General features: G+C 36.6%; 1 protein-coding gene across 2 annotated transcripts in view; it reads right to left on the bottom strand.

Annotated features, from left to right (window-relative positions):
- Positions 1-19,283, bottom strand: part of tpk1 (thiamin pyrophosphokinase 1) — an 85,558-nt gene that overhangs the window by 46,615 nt on the left and 19,660 nt on the right. For both annotated transcript variants that reach the window (XM_067435331.1, XM_067435330.1), the window contains exon 3: positions 16,649-16,718. In XM_067435331.1, the coding sequence (XP_067291432.1) occupies positions 16,649-16,718 (70 nt within the window). The remainder of the gene's footprint in view (positions 1-16,648; positions 16,719-19,283) is intronic.

Raw genomic sequence — 19,283 nt, forward strand, 5'->3', positions numbered from 1 at the left:
GGTTGTGTCGGGAAAAAAGCAAGTCCAAAGACACCACATTGAAACTAAAATGAATTATTCATTTATTCCTTTTAAACAACAAATAATAGGAAAATAAGGAATGCAATTCAGTTTTTCTGAGCTTACAGAGGCAGCATAAATGGAATCTGATTCTTGGACTAAACTATATATTAAAGGGGTGATGAATTGAGAAATCAACTTTCCCTTGAGCTTTTGATATATAAAAGGTTATGGTAATATACAAATATCCGGTAAGTTTCAGAGCTGAAAACATCATTGTTAACCAAAGAAAAGCTTTTATAGACATCAGGCCCAAGAAAAAGATCGTGTTTGCATCTTTACGTCATCGAGCTGTGAAGAAGATAGCAAGATATTCCGTTATTCCTGGTTTTGGAAGAACACAGTCAAAAAAAACATAAGCTTAACACAAGCTTCCTTTGGATCCTAATATTAGGAATGTATGGAATTAAACTTTATTTTTAATGAAGTTCCAGCTGACGTGGTAACATGGGCGTCGGAACCATTGTGTGTCTTAAAACCACTTTTTAAGACCAATGATATTGGACCCACTCACTTTTATCGTCTCTAATTCAGCACATGTCTGCTTACATTGACTACCCCTTAACCGAAAAACTTATTAAGAAACTTATTATTAAACACGTTATACGCTTTATTTCCCCTTTTCTTATTTTTATTGAAAATAAATACCTTTCCGATCTGATATGTGATGGGGAAAGGGAGTAGAGCGAGTGTGGCAAAAGGCGGATTCGAACCTATGCTCGCGATATGCGTCAAAACTTTGTGCCATGCGTCTTACCCCCACTCTATAGCCACGGTAATTAATTCAGTGGTTTCTGTAATTTTGTCTGGCCCAATCAATCGTTTAGTAAACAGCACTTTTTCTGTCTGGATACAGAGAATAAAAAACTTATTCATTATCATTCTCTGTGAAACTGTTGATTTCTTAGCAGGTAAAATAATATAGCCTTTTTATTAGACTATTGGTATTGACTGGTTTGAGGTCTTTTTTGGTATAGGAAAGGGATATGGCCTAAAACGCACCATAATGCAGGAAATCACATCTATGAAATCATTTTTTTTTTCTAAATAGCCTATTACTTATTTATGATGTTTCTGAATGTTAAAAAAAAAAACAAAAAAAAAACACATCATTAGTTGACCTCAGACAACAGTATATTTTTTTTTTACAAAACCAGTTCATGACAACTTTAAATAATACTATACATATTTTTTTTTCATTCTCTGACTACACTGATCTATAACTAAACAATGTCATGAACTAGGGGTTGCACTAGTTGAATTTAATGCTCTGCCATGACGCTTTAAAGGGTTAAAATTAGTCACCCATGTTGTTCCAAACCCGTAAGACCTTCATTCATCTTCAGAACACAAATGAAGATATTTTTTGATGAAATCCGAGAGATTTCTGACCTCACATAGACTGCAACGTTATAGGTCTTATGGGTTTGGAAGGGGAGTAATAAAAGCTACACTGTGTGATATTTTCCCCCATCTAGCGGTGTAAAGGTATATGACCATCCAGTGAATAATAGTTTCTGTTCCTCTCAATTCTGATTTCGTTTTAACTCCTACGGTGGAGGATTTAGTCCAAGATTAACATGGCAATCCCCCTCTTCACATTCAACACGGTGCCAGCGAGTGTTAAAATGCTTTGTGCCTGATAAGAAAATCCACTTTTACGCATTGTTTTCAAACAGTTAAAATGACAAATAAATGCTTACTTGGTTAAATGCTCAATGCTGGCAAGTTTTGAGCTTCGTATTGACATTTTGAGACATAGAACTATGACATACCCTCAGATTCAAGACAGGATTATAGCAGCACCTATCTTGAACTGGTCACCTTCATTTTATAATTTTAGACAGGATTATTCATGTCTTTGGTGTTCATTTTCAGCTTTAATTTACAGTATTGGTAGAAACTGATAAGAGAAAAAATTAAACCGCACAACCCAAAAAAAGATTATCTAAAAAGATTTTATCTTATTGGCAATGGCCACACCTAATCTGTGAGCACTTAATTTGGGCCATTAATGCTGACATGCATGCATGTGGCCAGGTGCTGTCCTTGTAGCCTATTTCTCAGGTCTGTCTTCAACTAGAAATAAAGAAATACAAACACTGCATGAAGAGATTTTATGTGGCTTCAAATATGCCACTTCGCTGCATAAAAGCATCCAGATGGATATAAAATAATGCAAATAAAGTTAGATGGTAACAAACCTATAGAGAAACTGATCAAAATAAGCAGTTAAGTAGGAGCAATAGCCTTGTGGGTAGTGCTGCGTCATATGCTCTCAGCTCAAGGTTCAGGCTTATTTGTTCATTAATGGTGCCATCAGCGACTACTCAATGCTCGACTTTCATCACATAAATGTTGTTCAACCCCTATCATGAACAGTCAGTTAGTCAAATAGTAAATTAGTTAACTATAATTAATCAATAGTTGCAAGCTTTATGTGTTTGATTCACTAGAAATAACTGATTCAAAAGAGACATTTGTTCAGGATTTGGACAACACAACTAGTACTGCAAACGAGAACAGGCTTTTTATTCATTGAGAAGGAACAGGCTAATACGAGTCCTTTGTTCAAGAATTGGGCTATATTGATGATGGTATCTGCTTTGGAGTGTAGATTTAGTAGCACTGTTACCCTGTTATTAAAGGAAACTGGCAATAGAACATTCTGTCTGTAACAGTGGAAAAAGTGAAAACCATCAATCGAACTGTTAAAAGTGATCAAGAATATTATATCATGTTAAGATTCAAAATGATTATAATTTGTGCACCCACTAATTGAATTATAAGCCCCTATTAATCTTTCTGCCAAAAAGTTGGATAATCTAGAACACTTCTGGCTTTGATCCAGGGTTCAATGTGCGAGAAAAAGCCAGTCAAAGCAATGAACAGTTTTAAAGTTTCCTGTTGTGTGCTCTCCAACAGACTCCCGTTAAACACAAAACCATAAATAACCCTCAGCAGTGACAGTTCTGCGGCCACATTAAGGTGAAGCTAAATGAAACCTTTCCATTTGACATTTTATCAGCAAAACAGCTCTTCCCACCGCAGAGCTCAAATTGGAGGCAAAATACACCTCTTTTACATTCAAATTAAAGTGTCACTTAAAGTTAATCGTAACGCAGGGACTATACCTCGTTGGAAAAGAACTCGATTTGGACCGGCGCAGAGAAAATTAGAATTAAGAATTGAAGTAATTCCAGAAGGTCAAAACCAACGCCAATGGGAGAACCTGAGATCAGACGCCCTGTCGCATCAGATGCCTCATTCATTTTGTCAGAGCACAAAGAGACCAGACAGACAGACGAGATCACAGTTATCGGTCTGGCTTCCTTGTTTTTTCCTTGTTACGCACTCTAAAATAACATCAATGAGGATGTGGGGAGGTGAAAATTGGGCTCCCAAGTGACATTCAAGAACAAAAATACAAGCAAATCCTTGAACGCCTTGTATTTTGATGCAGTCTCTCTTTTCTAATAAATGATGTGACTGTTCATCAACAGGGGAGCTTCGTATTGGCTTCATTTCTCCCAGCCCAAATTCCGCTCTTTTTTTTTCGTCAATAAGCCCACTCAGGACTTAAATAACAGATCGCCTGCTTTATGCCTGGCAGTTTCACACACCCCTCAGAAGACCCCTCAAGAGACCTCTTCAGCTGTTGCTTCATTACAGGCAGTCTGGTGAAATCATAAAGCCGCCTATCCTGAGTGGATCATCTAAACAGACGATCAGCTTTTGATTATGCCTCAGAGTTCATTTTCAACTCCTTCATAATCAGCAAAGGTCACACAAGTACTTTCGAATAACTACAGCTGCACAACAAGTACTGAGCTGAAGTATTGTACATTACAGTGCTTCCATAGGTGACGTACCCTGTGTATGGATAAGTGTACTGAACTTCCCTTCTTCATATTATGCATAGTCACTGTAATGATTTTACCACCACTGGCTGGAACCTCTTATCATTTAGTACAAACTTAATATATGCACATTTCTTTGCTGGTTTTTGAAACTTTTTTTTATTAAGCATTATTACTTATTTCATATAAGGTAGCCAATCATAAACGCAGTAATTTTCATATACAAGTCTTAAAGGGCACCTATTATGCAACATTAACTTTTATAAGGTGTTTGAACATAAATGTGTGTTGGCAGTGTGTGTACACAACCACCCTATAATGGTAAAAATCCACCCACTCCTTTTTTTAATTCCCATAAATCATAAGCAGTGTCTCAGAACAAGCCGTTTCCAGAATCGTCAAAGAAGACGTCACACTGCAGAGGCCCCACCCACATGTGTTAATGGACACTGACATACTTGCACAGACCCCTCCCTCAGAGAGCTGTAGCTGAGCTGTTCACGGTCCGCCATGTTTATCTCCTCGCCAGAGCCTTAACAGCAGCATTCAAGTAAGAAATGTGTTCTCAGTGAGTGAATTTCTGTTTATCTTCTGTTGTTTGTCTCATATTAACAGCAGATAGAGCAGCAGGTACTGTCTTACACTGCTTTCACTTTAGTAAAGTTAGACAGACAGATATAATACACACCAGTGATGGAGTACTCGAGTCTTGGACTCGGACTCGAGTCCGACTCGAGTCCTTATTCTCTGGACTCGTGACTCGACTTGGACTCGCGGACTGATGACTCGTACTTGGACTCGAGTCTCAAGGATATAAAATCGGACTTGAGGATTCATCAAATTAATTACGTTTTTTCTGACTAAATAGGTTATACAATTTGATATAAGATGTTACACTTTTTTCTGTTTCGGGCTCCAAGACCAGCCGCTCCAGTCCCCTCACAGACACTGCTACCGCTCGCTCTCCTTGCTTGACAACACACTCACTGACGTCACCCACTTTACGCCACATTCTCCTGCATTATTCGCGGTCTAAATGTTGTCATTAGGAAAATGCAGAAACTATTATTGACTAATGCATGTATGATAATAAACTAGAAGCTAGGGTTGTGCGATGTCTGCCTATTTGGCATCAGACGCCGACGATGTCTATTTACAGTGAAGCGAATGTACAGTGACGGGACATAACTGCCAGATTCAAACTATGCTTTCTGCAATCGCTTAATCCCATTTATGTTTATTTTAGATTTCATTCAGATATTTAAATACATAAAATTTATAGCAAAATAATAAATTTAAAATACACAAATGTGTCTATGGAAGCAGCAATAAACAATCCTTTCAAATGCATTTACCTACATACAGTACAGGCTAAAGGTTTGGACACATTGCTGTATTGTTTTTGAAAGAAGTTTCTTCTGCTCATCAAGCCTGCATTTATTTGACAAAAACACAGATTTTTTTATTTTTTATATTGTGATATATTATTACAATTAAAATATTTTGTTTTCAATTTATTATACTTCAAATTATCATTTATTTTTGTGATAAAAGCTGAATTTTCAGGATGGTTCCTCCAGTCTTCAGTAATCATGATCCTTCAGAAATCATTCTCAGATGAGGATTTAACATGAGTGTTGGAAACAGTTCTGCTGCCTAATATATTCGATGAATAAAAGGTTCAAAAGAATAATTCAAAATAAAAACATATTTTCAAATAATATAAATCTCCTTCAATGTCACTTTTTTTTAATCAATTTAACACATCCTTGCTGAATAAAATTATTGATTTATTTCAAAAAAAGAAAAAAATGACTGACCCCAAATTACTGTATTTATAAATTACCAGTAGTGTATATTGTTGATACAAAAGAGTTCTATTTTTAAAACATTTGCTTCTTTTTTTCTTTTTTTTTAAAACTTTTTATTCATCAAAGTATTATAAAAAAGTATCACAGGTTATGAAAAAATATAAAGCAGCAGAACTGTTTCCAACTTTAATAATGAATCATCATTATAATGATTTCTTAAGGATAATGTGACACTGAAGACTGGAGGAATGATACTAAAAAATCAGCTTTGCATCACAGAAATAAATGATAATTTAAAGTATAATTAATTGGACTCGAACATGGGACTCGAGACTCGACTCGGACTCGAACTCAGGTAATGGTTACTCGACTCGGACTCTTCTTTGATGACTCGGACTTGGACTCGGACTCGGAACACTGGGACTCGAGACTCGACTCGGACTCGAACTCAGGTAATGGTGACTCGACTCGGACTCGACTCGGAACACTGGGACTCGAGACTCCACTCAGACTCGACAGTTGGTGACTCGACTACAACACTGATACACACACAAAAGATTGCTATAACTTACTTGCTGCACACGTGCACATACACAACCAATTTTTTTTTATTTGAACATTTTGTGTTTCTGACTTAACCTTGTGAACATTTGACAGTTTAATCGCAATAACACATGAAGAGAAGCAGTCTAGTTTAGACTACTCACGGATGCGCTGACATCCAGGTCTGTGCGCATGCAACAATCTAAATTTAAAATTTTGATTGTTCTAAAATCTAAAAATCTAAAATACTAACATACCATATATATTTCACCATAAGTCTTCAGTGTCACATAATCCTGCTAATCATCATCATTCTAATATGCCGATTTGCTGCTTAGAGAAACATTTCTTAATTTTTTTTATCAATGTTGAAAATAGTATTATTTGAGCACTGTGATACACTTTTAAGGATTCTTGATAAACAGAAACTTCATAAGATCAGCTTTTGTATTAATGTAAATTGCTTTAATGTTTAGGTGATCAGTTTAATGCATTCTTGCTGAATCAAAGTATTAATTTCTTTTAGAATAAAACGAAATATATATTACAAATAATATAGTGAAAACGTGACAAGACGTGAAGGCCAAGTATGGTCACTCATAATCAGAATTTGTCCTCAGCATTTAACCCATCCAAGTTAGCACACACATTAGAAGTAGTGAGCAGTGAACACACTGCAATCCATGGACACACAAACCCAGAGCAGTGTGCAGCCATTCACTGCAGAACCTGGGGAGTGATTGGGGGTTAGGTTACTTGTTCAAGGGCACTTAAGTCTTTTCCTGCTGGTATTGAGAATCAAACCTTCGGTAACCACTATTCTAAACATTAGACCATGACTGCCCCTATAAATTACATACATTACATACTTTCCCCCCCAAAAAAAATCATTTTGGCACCCCAAGATTTTTTGTTTTGTTTTTATTTTACATAATATCTCTGAAGTATATATTCCCATTCATTTTTTTTTACAAAATTTGCACACCAGGTGACTCTGGGTGGAGAATGAATTTGTCCAACCATGACTTCTTGTTTCACAGGAGTATAAATCTGAAGAAACACAAAGGCTAAATCCCCCTAATCATTCATCACAATGAGTAAAACTAAAGAATATATTTCTGATGTGCTGCAAAAGATTGTTGAGCTTCACACAATAGAAAGTAAGAAAATAGATAAGCCTTAAAAAATTCCCATTTCAACCAACAGGGCAATAATTAAGAAGTTCCAATCAACTAAATGTGTCTATATTGTCCTAATGCACGGCGAGGAGGAGAGTTTGAGTGGCCAAAGACTCTCCAAGGAGCCCAAATGGAGAACTGCAGAGATTTGTTGAGTCTTGTGGTCAGAAAGACTAAAAAAATAAAAAAAATAAAAAAATAAAAAGATCAAACAATCCCTGCATCACCTTGTTTGGGAAAAATCCTCCTTGCTCATCCAGAAACAAACTCCAGCATATTCAGTTTCAGACACAGCTGGAACTTCAAATGGGAAAGGCTACTATGGTCAGATGAAACTAAATAAAGAGCTTTTTGGCAGCAAACCCACCAGATGGGTTTTGTGCAAATAGGGATAAAAAGTATCCCATATCCACAGGTAAATATACTGCTGGATCTGTGAATTTTTTGGCCTAAAAAGGTCCTGGACATCTTGTTCAGATACATGGCATGATGGATTCTATCAAATACCAACAGATAAATCAAAACCTGACGGTCTCTGCTAGAAATCTTATAATGGGCCGTGACTGGATCTTCCATCAGTACAACGAGCCAAAACAAACATCAAAATTAACACACAAATGGGTCACTGCGCACAAAATGAAGCCTCTGCCATGGTCGTCCAAGTTCCCTGACGTACTAGATCACAACAGCAAAAAAAAAAATAATAATAATAAAATTTTATATATAACACACTAAAAGAGGAAAATAAAAAGTTATATGTAAAACATGATGGCAAAGCTGAATTTTCCGCATTATACTCATTATAGCAGAAGACTTTCCCCACAGTTGTTTTAATTAAATGAAAGGTAACATTTGCGTGATTTTTTGGAGTAAAAGATCAAAAGGATTAACAATGCAGATTTTTTTTTTACATGGTTTTTTGTTCACATTTAGGGGGGGGGGGGGGGGGGGGCTGGATTGCCAATCATTCGGACCACAACTGTAATGTAATTATATAAATATTATATAATATAAATATAATATAATATATGAAAGTTGTGAAAAGTACCACAGCGATTAAAAGATTTAATGAAACTTTCAGATAGAAGCCTTTACTTGTCTGTCTCTGAGCTAAACATAGCGACAGTAGCGGTTTTAAGAAAAATGTATTTATATACCAATCTAACAGCTAATAAGACATCTGAACATTGGAAGATTACCCAGAGAGCAATCACTGTTGATAATCCAGAAAGTCTGGGACTAAAAGCCTGTTCCATTATAATGGCCGATACCATCTGCAAATAGCTGAATAAAGCATGGCATGTTTCATGAGCTCCAAGCAATAGCGTGTTCACAGCTTCAGTTCAAATAAAGCTGAGCTTTCTAAACTAATCAAAATGTACCAGGAAAGGTCAATGCAGTAATTACATTTAAGGCACTGTGAGATAATAACAGGATATGTCTTGATCTGGGCACGAGCTCTGAAGATTTCACTCCCTGTCAGCTCCTGTTTGCACTGGGAGATTAAAAATGAATAATCACTGTGGATGCATGTAATTAGGCAAGGCCAGAGGTCTGTCAGACATATGAAATGTGTTCTGGTCCTACATCAAAACGACTTCTGCGAATTATCGCTGGTCAAAACCATTTGCTCACAAATGAGTATAAAACAACAAGATGCCACAATGTGTAGACTGATTTGCAGACTCACAACTTTTTTTAACATAATGAAAACTAAATGATAACTCTGTTATAAATCCTATATATATGATCCTATTTTCTGTTGATGATCGTATTGTCAGTGAGCTGGGATCACTGGCAAGTGAGTTGAAAGTTAGGATGGTTATTGAGAAGATCTGAATCGTTCAGACCATTTTTTGTGCACTGAATCAATCAATTTATTGAATGACTGGAATCATTAATCATCATTTTCAAACTGAATTAACCAATATTTAGATTTTTTTTGGAAACTGGATCAACTGATTTATTACAAAATATCGGAATAATTTAGACTGGTTTTATGAACTGGATCAAATCATATATTAAAAAATATCTGAATAATTTAGACTGGGTTTTATGAACTGAATCAAATGATTTATAAAAAAAAGAGAATCAATTGATAAATCAACTGATTTTCTAAACGGAATCAACCAATTCTTTTAAAATATTTGAATTATTCAGATCAGTTTTGTGAACTAAATCAAACAACTCATTGAAAAGATCGGAATCATTCAGACTATTTTTGTAAACTGAATTAAGCAATTTCATTTATTAAGATCAGTTTTGAGAAATGGATCAACTGATTCACTTTAAGATCTGATTCATTAACAGTTGCTCTGTTTATCAAATCAACCCCTTCATTGAAAAGATTTGAATTATTCAGATCAGTTTTGAACTGATTCTAACAATTTATCTGTCTAAATTGTGTATACAGGAATGGAATTACATGAGGGTAAGTACATTACAAAAATATATATTTTTTGATTGAACTATCCCTTTAATTCCTACAAAATGTATAATTCCTTAATCATCAAAGGATAACTAAAAAGGCACTGCATCTGTTGATGATATTCATCTACAAATATGGAATATTTTGCTTGTTGCTCAGACCCAATTAATTTCCAGCGAGTAGATATTCCCTAATGACACCGCATATGGCTAACTGTCTGGAGAAAGCTTCTATACTCCATTCTGGCAGCTCTGAAGAAAATCTACAGATGACAACAAAAGCATACAGAGTAAAGCAATGACAGGTACAAGAGAATTGATGGATGTGACATGGAACAGGGCCTGTTGTATGTGTGCATTCAAACGATATTGTTTATTTTTTGGAGCGTCCTTTGAGGTGTCTTTGGCAGTGCTGCTGCAAGCTGATAAGCTGAAAACAACTAGCTTCTGATGATTGCAGTCGAAACATACTTTATTAGCAGTGTTCTGAATGGATCATTAGCTCCCTACCAGGACATTCTCACTCCCTTAAATATGCCTGCCTTCACAATAAACCAGCTGTTTTGAAGCAGCAGCTGAGTTTATTGTATATGGCTTAATGTATGTCTATTTTCCCATTTGCTGTGTTTTCAATCCTATTTGAATCCTTTTACATAGCTCAAGCTTCTTAAAATCAAAATCATGCTTGTCAGTTTCAGATTTTAAGAAGTGTACTTGCCATAGAAGGAATGTGTTGCATGTTCTCAGAATTTAAAAGTTCTAACAACCATTGTGATGCCATAAAAGACAGTGGCTATTTTTATATAACAAAAAAATGGTTTCCTTCTGCTCCATGCTGCTAACTTTAGTTAAGCTATCGACAACAGTTGTTGTATAAAGTTGATTACTAGAAAAATGTATTTCCAAAAAAACTGAAATCTGGGTTGTTTTTAAAGCATTTAAAATGGAATTAAATAGCTGTAAACATTAAAACGTATACATAAACAATATGCGTATTAACATGATTTTAGTGCATTGCTTACTAACCTTTTCTGTGTGCATCTGATTTAACAAGTTCATTGTCATGACAAAATAATGCTAAAACCTAAAAATGACAGTAAACATGACAAAAACTACTTCTCTGCTGATGTAATTCACAAGCTTTAACAAAAGAACATTGCTCTTTACTTACCTAAAATCCGCCTCAAACTGTATATTACGCACTGTAATATCAATTTGTGCTGTTTGCAAATGAAACAAGGAATAAGTCAACATTACTTTTTGCAGTAATCTACATCAAACCACAAAAGCTGTTGATTAAGCTTAGGACCTATTGTGCCCCTTCTTACAAGACGTAATATTAGTCTGTAGTGCCCCTAGAATGTCTATGAAGTTTCAGCTCAAAATACCCCACAGACAATTTGTTCTACTATGTTGTACATTCCCATTTTTGGGTATAATGAAAAATATTAAAAAGCCCTGCCACACAAAACCGTTTTTACTGTTAGGTCTAAGGTATGTTAGGTCTATTTATGTTTGTGTTCTGTCGTGAATGCGAAAATAAACTGATACCTCCTCTGTCAGCTCTAGCCACTGAAAAGAAATAAGCAGATAAATCAGGCCAATTACAAAAGAGTCAAGGCTGACGTGGTGTTGCCTGAGCTCATTACTGTTCATAAGCTCGCCCAGTTGAGACTGCGCCCGCAGAATTCATCTAGCTCAGTGACAGTTTTCGTATACAGCAAGCTCGCACGAATAGAACTTCAACGATGCACACGTTGCCCAAGAACCCAGGGTTGAGGATTACAGGTGTCATGAACTGGCTTTTTAAATTTTGTTATACTGTTGTCTGAGGTCAACTAATGACATTTGTGTTGGTTTTACATTGAAAAACCATAATAACTAATAAGTAATAGGCTATTTTCTACACTGGTTTTGAGGCTCTCTCCAAAACGCTGGGTTTTGATGGGCGTGTCCACTGGAGACTTGGAAGTAAATGCCCACGGTTAGGATTAGATAAGATTTGCATATTTAATGAGCTTCAGCTTCAGATTGATTGGAATATTATTTTTGTATTACATACCCTGCAATATCGTTCGATATAAGTGCGAACTGCGCGCACACACACGCCTAATGTCGCCCCTCAAATGTCAAGTCAAGAGAGAGAGAATAGCAGAACAAGAAAGGAATATTATTAGATTCATCGGCCTGCCGACGGGCTTACGTTTTGGTAGCCCATCTGGAAAACACACAGCCCTGGGACGTTGGGCTTTGCGAGCCCTGGCCCATACATGTCTGAGTCTAGCATGCTAAAGGTATGTTCTGTTAGACACGTACACACATAACACATACATACACATAAGCAAAACGATCTATAATAATGCAATACTATCACATATAAAAAACACGTTTTACTCACATAAGTGTGTTGCACCATTCCTCCTGTCGGATCCAATATAGAAGAAATAGCATTGTGTTTTATTATCAAATGTCTGCAAATCCAGCATCGACCTGAGATTTGTTTACAAATGATTCTGCAGTGAAATGAAGTGAACTCCACTGTCTTTACCACATCAGCTGGAACTTTATTAAAAATAAAGTTCAACCACACATTCCTAATATTAGGATCTGAAGGAAGCTTATGCAGTGACTGGGTTCTTCCACAACCAGGAATAGTGCAATATCTTGCTATATTCTTTGGCATGCTTACTGCTGCTGGCTAGCGGAATCTGAACAGCTCCATTAGTTGGTGGGCGGGGCTACTGAATTACATGTGCTTATTATTCTGTAGAGGTGGCGTTTCATCAGTCAATGACATCAAGATGTGAACACGTTTCTGGGCCTGGTGTATATAAAATCTTTTCTTTGACTAACGAGGACATTTTCAGATCTGAAATGTAAAGGATATTCTTATATTTCCATGACCTTTTATATATCAAAAGCTCAAGGCAAAGTTGATTTCTCAATTCATCACCTCTTTAAATGGCTTCAGTTTATTTTTGGAACAATCTCACAAAACTAAAATTTGGCTCAAACAATCTTTGCTTCTGTACTGCCAAAATTACAAGTAGGTCATTTGTCTTTGAATGTCTAAGGCAGTTGACATGTCTCCAAATGCAGGCATAGCCCTTTTTTCCATATGCCAATAGTGTAATGTTTTACAAGTGAAAATGTCAGAAGACAATTGCCACAAATACATTTATACCTTTTCAAATTTTTTAATGGTTTATTTGCACATAAATTACCATTCAGACAGTTCTTGTGGTGCTTATGTCTCCTCTTCAGATTCAGAAATGGCTTTTTCAGGTATATTGCTATATGATTTAAACACACATAATAATAAATAATAATAATACATTTGTATTGCACTTTACATTTGTAACAAATCTCAATGTGCTGCAGTTAAGGTAATTCAAAAATGGGAAAATACAAATAGATTAAATAGCCAAAAGACATAAGCTCTCCCAAAAAGAAAAGTTTTTAGTCCTTTTTTAAAAGTCTCAAGAGCTTGAGGTGCCCTCAGATGGTCGGGAAAGGGCATTTCAAATTCGAGGAGCGGCAGAACAGAAAGCCCGAACACCCATAGAGCTGAGCTTCATATACATATACAGTGCATCCGGAAAGTTTTCGCAGCGCTTCACTTTTCCAAAAAAAATTGTTACAGTGTTATTCCAAAATGGTTAACAGTGCATGTCAGAGCACAAACCCGGCCATGAAGTCCAAGAAATTGTATCTAGACCTCCAAGACAGGACTCTATCGAAGCACAGATCTGGGGAAGGGTACAGAAACATTTCTGCAGCACTGATGGTCCCAATGAGCACAGTGGCCTCTATCATCCGTAAATGGAAGAAGTTTGGAACCACCAGGACTCTTCCTAGAGATGGCCACCCAGTCCAAATGGAGTGATCAGGGAAGAAGGACCTTAGTCAGGGAGGTGACCAAGAGTCTGTGTCACTCTGACAGATCTCCAGCATTTCTCTGTAGAGAAAGGAGAACCTTCCAGAAGAAAAATCATCTCTACAGCACTCCACCAACCATGCCTGTATGGTAGTGTCCAGAAAGCCACTCCTCAGTGAAAGGCTGCCTGGAGTTTGCCAAAAGGCACCTAACCACGGGACTCTCAGACCAAAAATTGAACCCTTTGGCCTAATTGGCAAGCGTAATGTCTGGAGGAAACCAGGCACCAGTCATCACCTGGCTAATACCATCCCTACAGTAAAGTATGGTGGTGGCAGCATCATGCTGTGGGGATGGTTTTCATTGGCAGGAACTGGGAGACTAGTAAGGGAGACTAGATAGAGGGAAAGATGAATGCAGCAATGTACAGAGACATCCTGGATGAAAACCTGCTCCAGAGCACTTTGGACCTCAGACTGGGGCAAAGATTCATCTTTCACCAGGTCAACGACCCTAAGCACACAGCCAAGATAACAAAGGTGTGGCTATGGTACAACTCTGTGAATGTACTTGAGTTGCCCTGACAGAGCCCAGATTTGAACCCGATTGAACATCTCTGGAGAGATCTGAAAATGGCTGTGCACCGATGCTCGCCATCCAAGCTGATGGAGCAGGAGAGTTCCTGCAAAGAAGAATGCGAGAAACTGCCCCAAAAAAGGTGTGCCAAGCTTGTACCATAAAACTCAAAAAGACTCGAGGCTGTAATTGGTGCCAAAGGAGTTTCAACAAAGTATTGAGCAAAGGCTGTAAATACTTATGTACATGTGGTTATTTATTTGTTTTTAAATAAATTCACAAAGATTTTTAACTAACTTCTTTCACATTGTCATTGTAGGGTATTGTTTGTAAAATTGAGAGATAATTTTTTTGGAATAAGCCTATAAAATAACAAAAGGTGGAAAAAGTGAAGCACTGTAAATATTTTCTGTACAAACTATATATATATTTTGTGGCGATTCCAAACGATAGTAAACAAAGTTACTCTACTTGTTGCACTGGGTAAATGATGCTGATAGCCGGGTCTCATTGGCTAGCTGTTAGCCAATCAGAGTCAAGCAGCTTAGCTCAATGAAAATAAATGAGAACTGACACAAATCTTCCTGCAGGCTTTCTATACCATGCTAGAATGGTTTAAACAAGTTAACCCAGGCAAGGGAATGAAATACGTGTGGCAGGGCACCTTTAAACCCAAATTAGCTGCTTCTCCCCGTCCCTTATCCAGAAAAGGGGGGAGACTTTACAGCTGATGCCTTGGATATCTGCCAAAAACGAATAAAACTTGTTTGGTTTTGATTATCATCTCTATTGTGGCCACACTCACGTGACATTGCAGTTTTTCATCATCATGAAATGTAATTACTTGCATGCGTTTTAAAGCCCTAACAGTTTAAACTTCTTCTGTATTGTTTTGCTCACACACCCAAAGCAAGTGCACAGAAAGCTGGTTGTGAGTATTAAACTAAGTTCTCTTTCCCGTCTCATTGAGCTTAAACTCTCAAATACACGCAAGATTACATATGTCAAAAACACACAAAGTTCACATAAATAGTCAGTTATTTCTGTGAATGTAAAACAGCAGAGAAAAAAATAATTGCGTGTACATTTAAATCTGTGTATTAAAGTGACAGGAACAATATAAAGAACCTGCTGCTATATATGCTATTAATATGAACCAAAAAAAACTCTAAAGAAAACAGAAAAGTCATGGGCAGGCTTCTGGAACCGCTCTCTTGGAGAGACATTTATGATTTATGGGGGTTATAAAAAAAAGGAGTGGGTGGATTTTTACTGGTTGTTTACACACACTGTAGACACACAAATCTGTGTTAAAACACATTATAAAAGTGAATTTTTCAGAATAGGTCCCCTTTAACTTGTATTTAATTTAAAATAAAAAGAGTCCATACTTTTTTCTTTTTTTTTGGCGTTTGACAACTAAGCAATATTTTTTTCTAGGTGCCAAAATAAAAACATGTTTAAAGGGTTAGTTTACCCAAAAATTAAATGTATGTAATTAATGACCCTAATGTCGTTCCACACCCGTAAGACCTCATCTTACGGGTAAGACCCGTAAGAGTTAATCTTCTGAACACAGTTTATTTTATATTTTATATTTATATGCAAGTGTATGCACACTATATTGTCCATGTCCAGAAAGGTAATAAAAACAGCATCAAAGTAGTCCATATGTGACATCAGTTAGATAATTAGAAACAAAAAAAAATTGGTCCAAAAATCACAAAAACTACAACTTTATTCAGCATTGTCTTCTCTTCCGGTTTTGTTTTCAATCCTCAAATAAAGATTAAAACGGTTATGAATCAGCGTATTGAGTCATGATTCGGAGTGCGTGTCAAACTGCCAAACTGCTGAAATCACGTGACATTGGCGATCCAAATCATGAATCTATCTAACAGAATTAAAAATTTTGGACAAACTATCCCTATAAAAAAAAATGCTCCAGTACGAGTTAAGTCCATCACTAAATTGTGATTTCCGTGCTTGGAGAGTCAGAGTTTCGCTTTATTGTTAGGTGGCAGAATGAGAAGGGGACCCAAACAAAAGAAAACAATTGAAAACCACTCAGGAGGGGAGAGAAGTACCCAATTTGGAGGCCTAGAGATGAATCTGGCCTGTCAGCCACTGACAAAAGGTGATGGATTAGGAGTTAAGTCCTCTGAAAGCACTCTGGCAACCAGGATACTCCTGAGGCCTCCTACAAGTCCAGCAGTTCTGAGAATGAACATGTGCAATGACACCAGAACCTTGACATCACTAGATCCCTCTCTGCCCTCCGAGTCAATAGTGATGGGAGCCAAAATAGGTTCTCACCTCTCTCGACGACCCTCTGTGAAGTGGTACAGATGATTGGCACCTCCGTCGGCACATGCCCGGATCTTGGCTGAAACGGCAAAAAAAGAAACAAGAGGTGCTTAGATGACTTCTTGATCGGCTTCATTACAACTCAGATCTCGAAGCAAAAATGAGTGAAGAGATAAATATAATTGAAATCACATTATACGGCTATACGTTTGAAGGCATTTCAGAGCCCATCTCGGTAACTGCTGACATGCTGAAATGAAAACAAATAGATTATTCTAGATCATGGCCATCATGACAGTAATGGCTCCCTTGTGCCTTTCACGAAAGCACTAATCATTTCAGGATGAAGGTCAGTCTGTCCTGTCAGGATCATCATCGATTCTGATAAGCATGGTGATGCTTGTCATTTCCAAGGTAAAGCCAGTGGGAAGCTAAATCCAGTTAAACATGCCACTGGTTTTGACGAGGGATTTGACAGCCACATCTACATAATGAATCTTGATCTACACTGTGTAATAAATCATATACTATATCATATAATGATGTCTTTAGGTATTACCTTTTTGACAAAAAAATAAATGTAAAGTATTCAGAACCCCTTACATTTTTCACTCTCTTTATATTGCAGCCATTTGCTAAAATCATTTAAAGGTGGGATAGGAAGGACTGATCTAAAACACTTTTTTCCAAATTTGTTTAAACTTTGTTTATATGTCAATACATAATTAAAATGTAAGTACTCTGAAAAGGAGAGTATAAAAATCGAGTGACTCTAGACTTTTTAACCTGCAATAAACACTGCTCATTATTTTCGTTCGGGACAAAACAAATGATTGGCAAATGATCTCTCTCGCTACCATGGCGACCACCGCTTTCGCTACAGGATCTGCCCACATGCGCGCTCGTTTGATTTGAGCAGTTCAAGAGGCACGAAACCTACTCAAAATAATGGCAGAGAAAGAGCATTCAAAATTCACAGTGCAGGGTTTTACAGTCAGCGAAGGCAAACAATGCAAAAAAAGGAAGACAGTACGAGAAAAGGGAATGCACAGAAAGTCTTTGGATAAACAAAGAAATCAAACGCGAGTAAATATCTGCGTGGCTCGATGGTGAGAACTGAGGGACCTGAAAAACGACTCATTGCTGCTGTATTTCTGCTGGACAGGTAATCTTTCATTTTGATTATACATTTTTTTGGTTTATGTTTTCATGAAGCATGTATCAAGAGCACATAAAGCTGCCTAATATAGCTAACATAACATTACTTAGCATAAATTCACAACGTTATACACTTAGCCATTAGTAGAGATGATAAATACTCAATATGTTTAGCTTATGTTGATCGCTGTTGTGTTGAATTTCGCAAAATTTTACTTTAGATAACAAAATGCATGTGTAAAAGCTAGTACACCACATCCAGGAACTTTTTTAAGAGCTAAGTTAGCTTTAGCTACTACTAATCAACAATGCTTTCATCATGGAAACTCTTACATGCAAAACACAGTATATGTTATGAATCTTACACGAAATTCATCTTCATCACAGTATAACTGATGTTATTGGAAAAACATGATGCTACCCGTTTTCTTTGCCTTATAAATATAACTAGCTCGTTACCAAATCAAACAAAAATATATTTTAAACTTTACCAGTACCGGTATTCTAGCTTGATAGTGAGTACTAAAAGTCATCTTATTTGTTTATATGCATACTGATAAAGTTTGATGTTTTATTACATGTGATTCTGACATGATGTCAGAAAATGCACACTGCTCGTCTGAGGTAAATAATGCGTCTTCCAGCTGATTGGTCGGTGTAGCGCGTTCATGTATTTTGGGGGCGTGGCTTTGGAAAGAGCCCAGAAGGGAGAAGGTGGAGTGAAGGGAAATAATGAGCTGTCTTTAAAACAGTCGTGAGAGGTCTACTTAGAGCACTTACATTTTAATTATGTATTGATATATAAAGAAAGTTTAAACAAATTTGGAAAAAAAAGTTTTTTAACCAATTCCTACCTATCCTACCTTTAAGTTAATTTTTGTCATTAATGTACACACAGCACCCCATATTAACAGGAAAATGAATTGTTGACATTTTTGCAGATTAATTAAAAAAGAAAAACTGAACTATAACATGGTCCTAAGTATTCAGACCCTTTGCTCAGTATTTAGTAGAAGCACTCTTTTAATCTAATACAGCCATGAGTCCTTTTTGGGAAAGATGCAACAAGTTGACTCCTGGATTTGGGGATCCTCTGCAATTTCTCCTTACAGATCCTCAATATAACAAAGAGTGAATTTATTCATTTATTTTGACTGTTAGTGTATTTATATTCATACATAAATATATAAAATAAAACAATTTTACAAATCTTTAACAAAATTATGAAAAGACGTATTATGTCAACCTTTATGAAGCACTATATAAACACGTGAAATGAGATCCGGTTTAAGATGTTGCAGCATATGCTCAGTTGTAAATGTACAAAAATAACATCTAAAAGTGACATTAAAATGATAATCCTGCCGACTTTGAAGTCTGACATGAGAAGTTCAGAGGAAGTGCTTCTTGACTTTTTGTAGCTGATGAACTAAAGCACACAGATGTGGGATTCATTCTCTAGACAATAGCAGGAAGCAACAAACAG

The sequence above is a fragment of the Pseudorasbora parva genome, chromosome 24 (assembly GCF_024679245.1).
Source record: "Pseudorasbora parva isolate DD20220531a chromosome 24, ASM2467924v1, whole genome shotgun sequence".
Taxonomy (NCBI): Eukaryota; Metazoa; Chordata; class Actinopteri; order Cypriniformes; family Gobionidae; genus Pseudorasbora; species Pseudorasbora parva.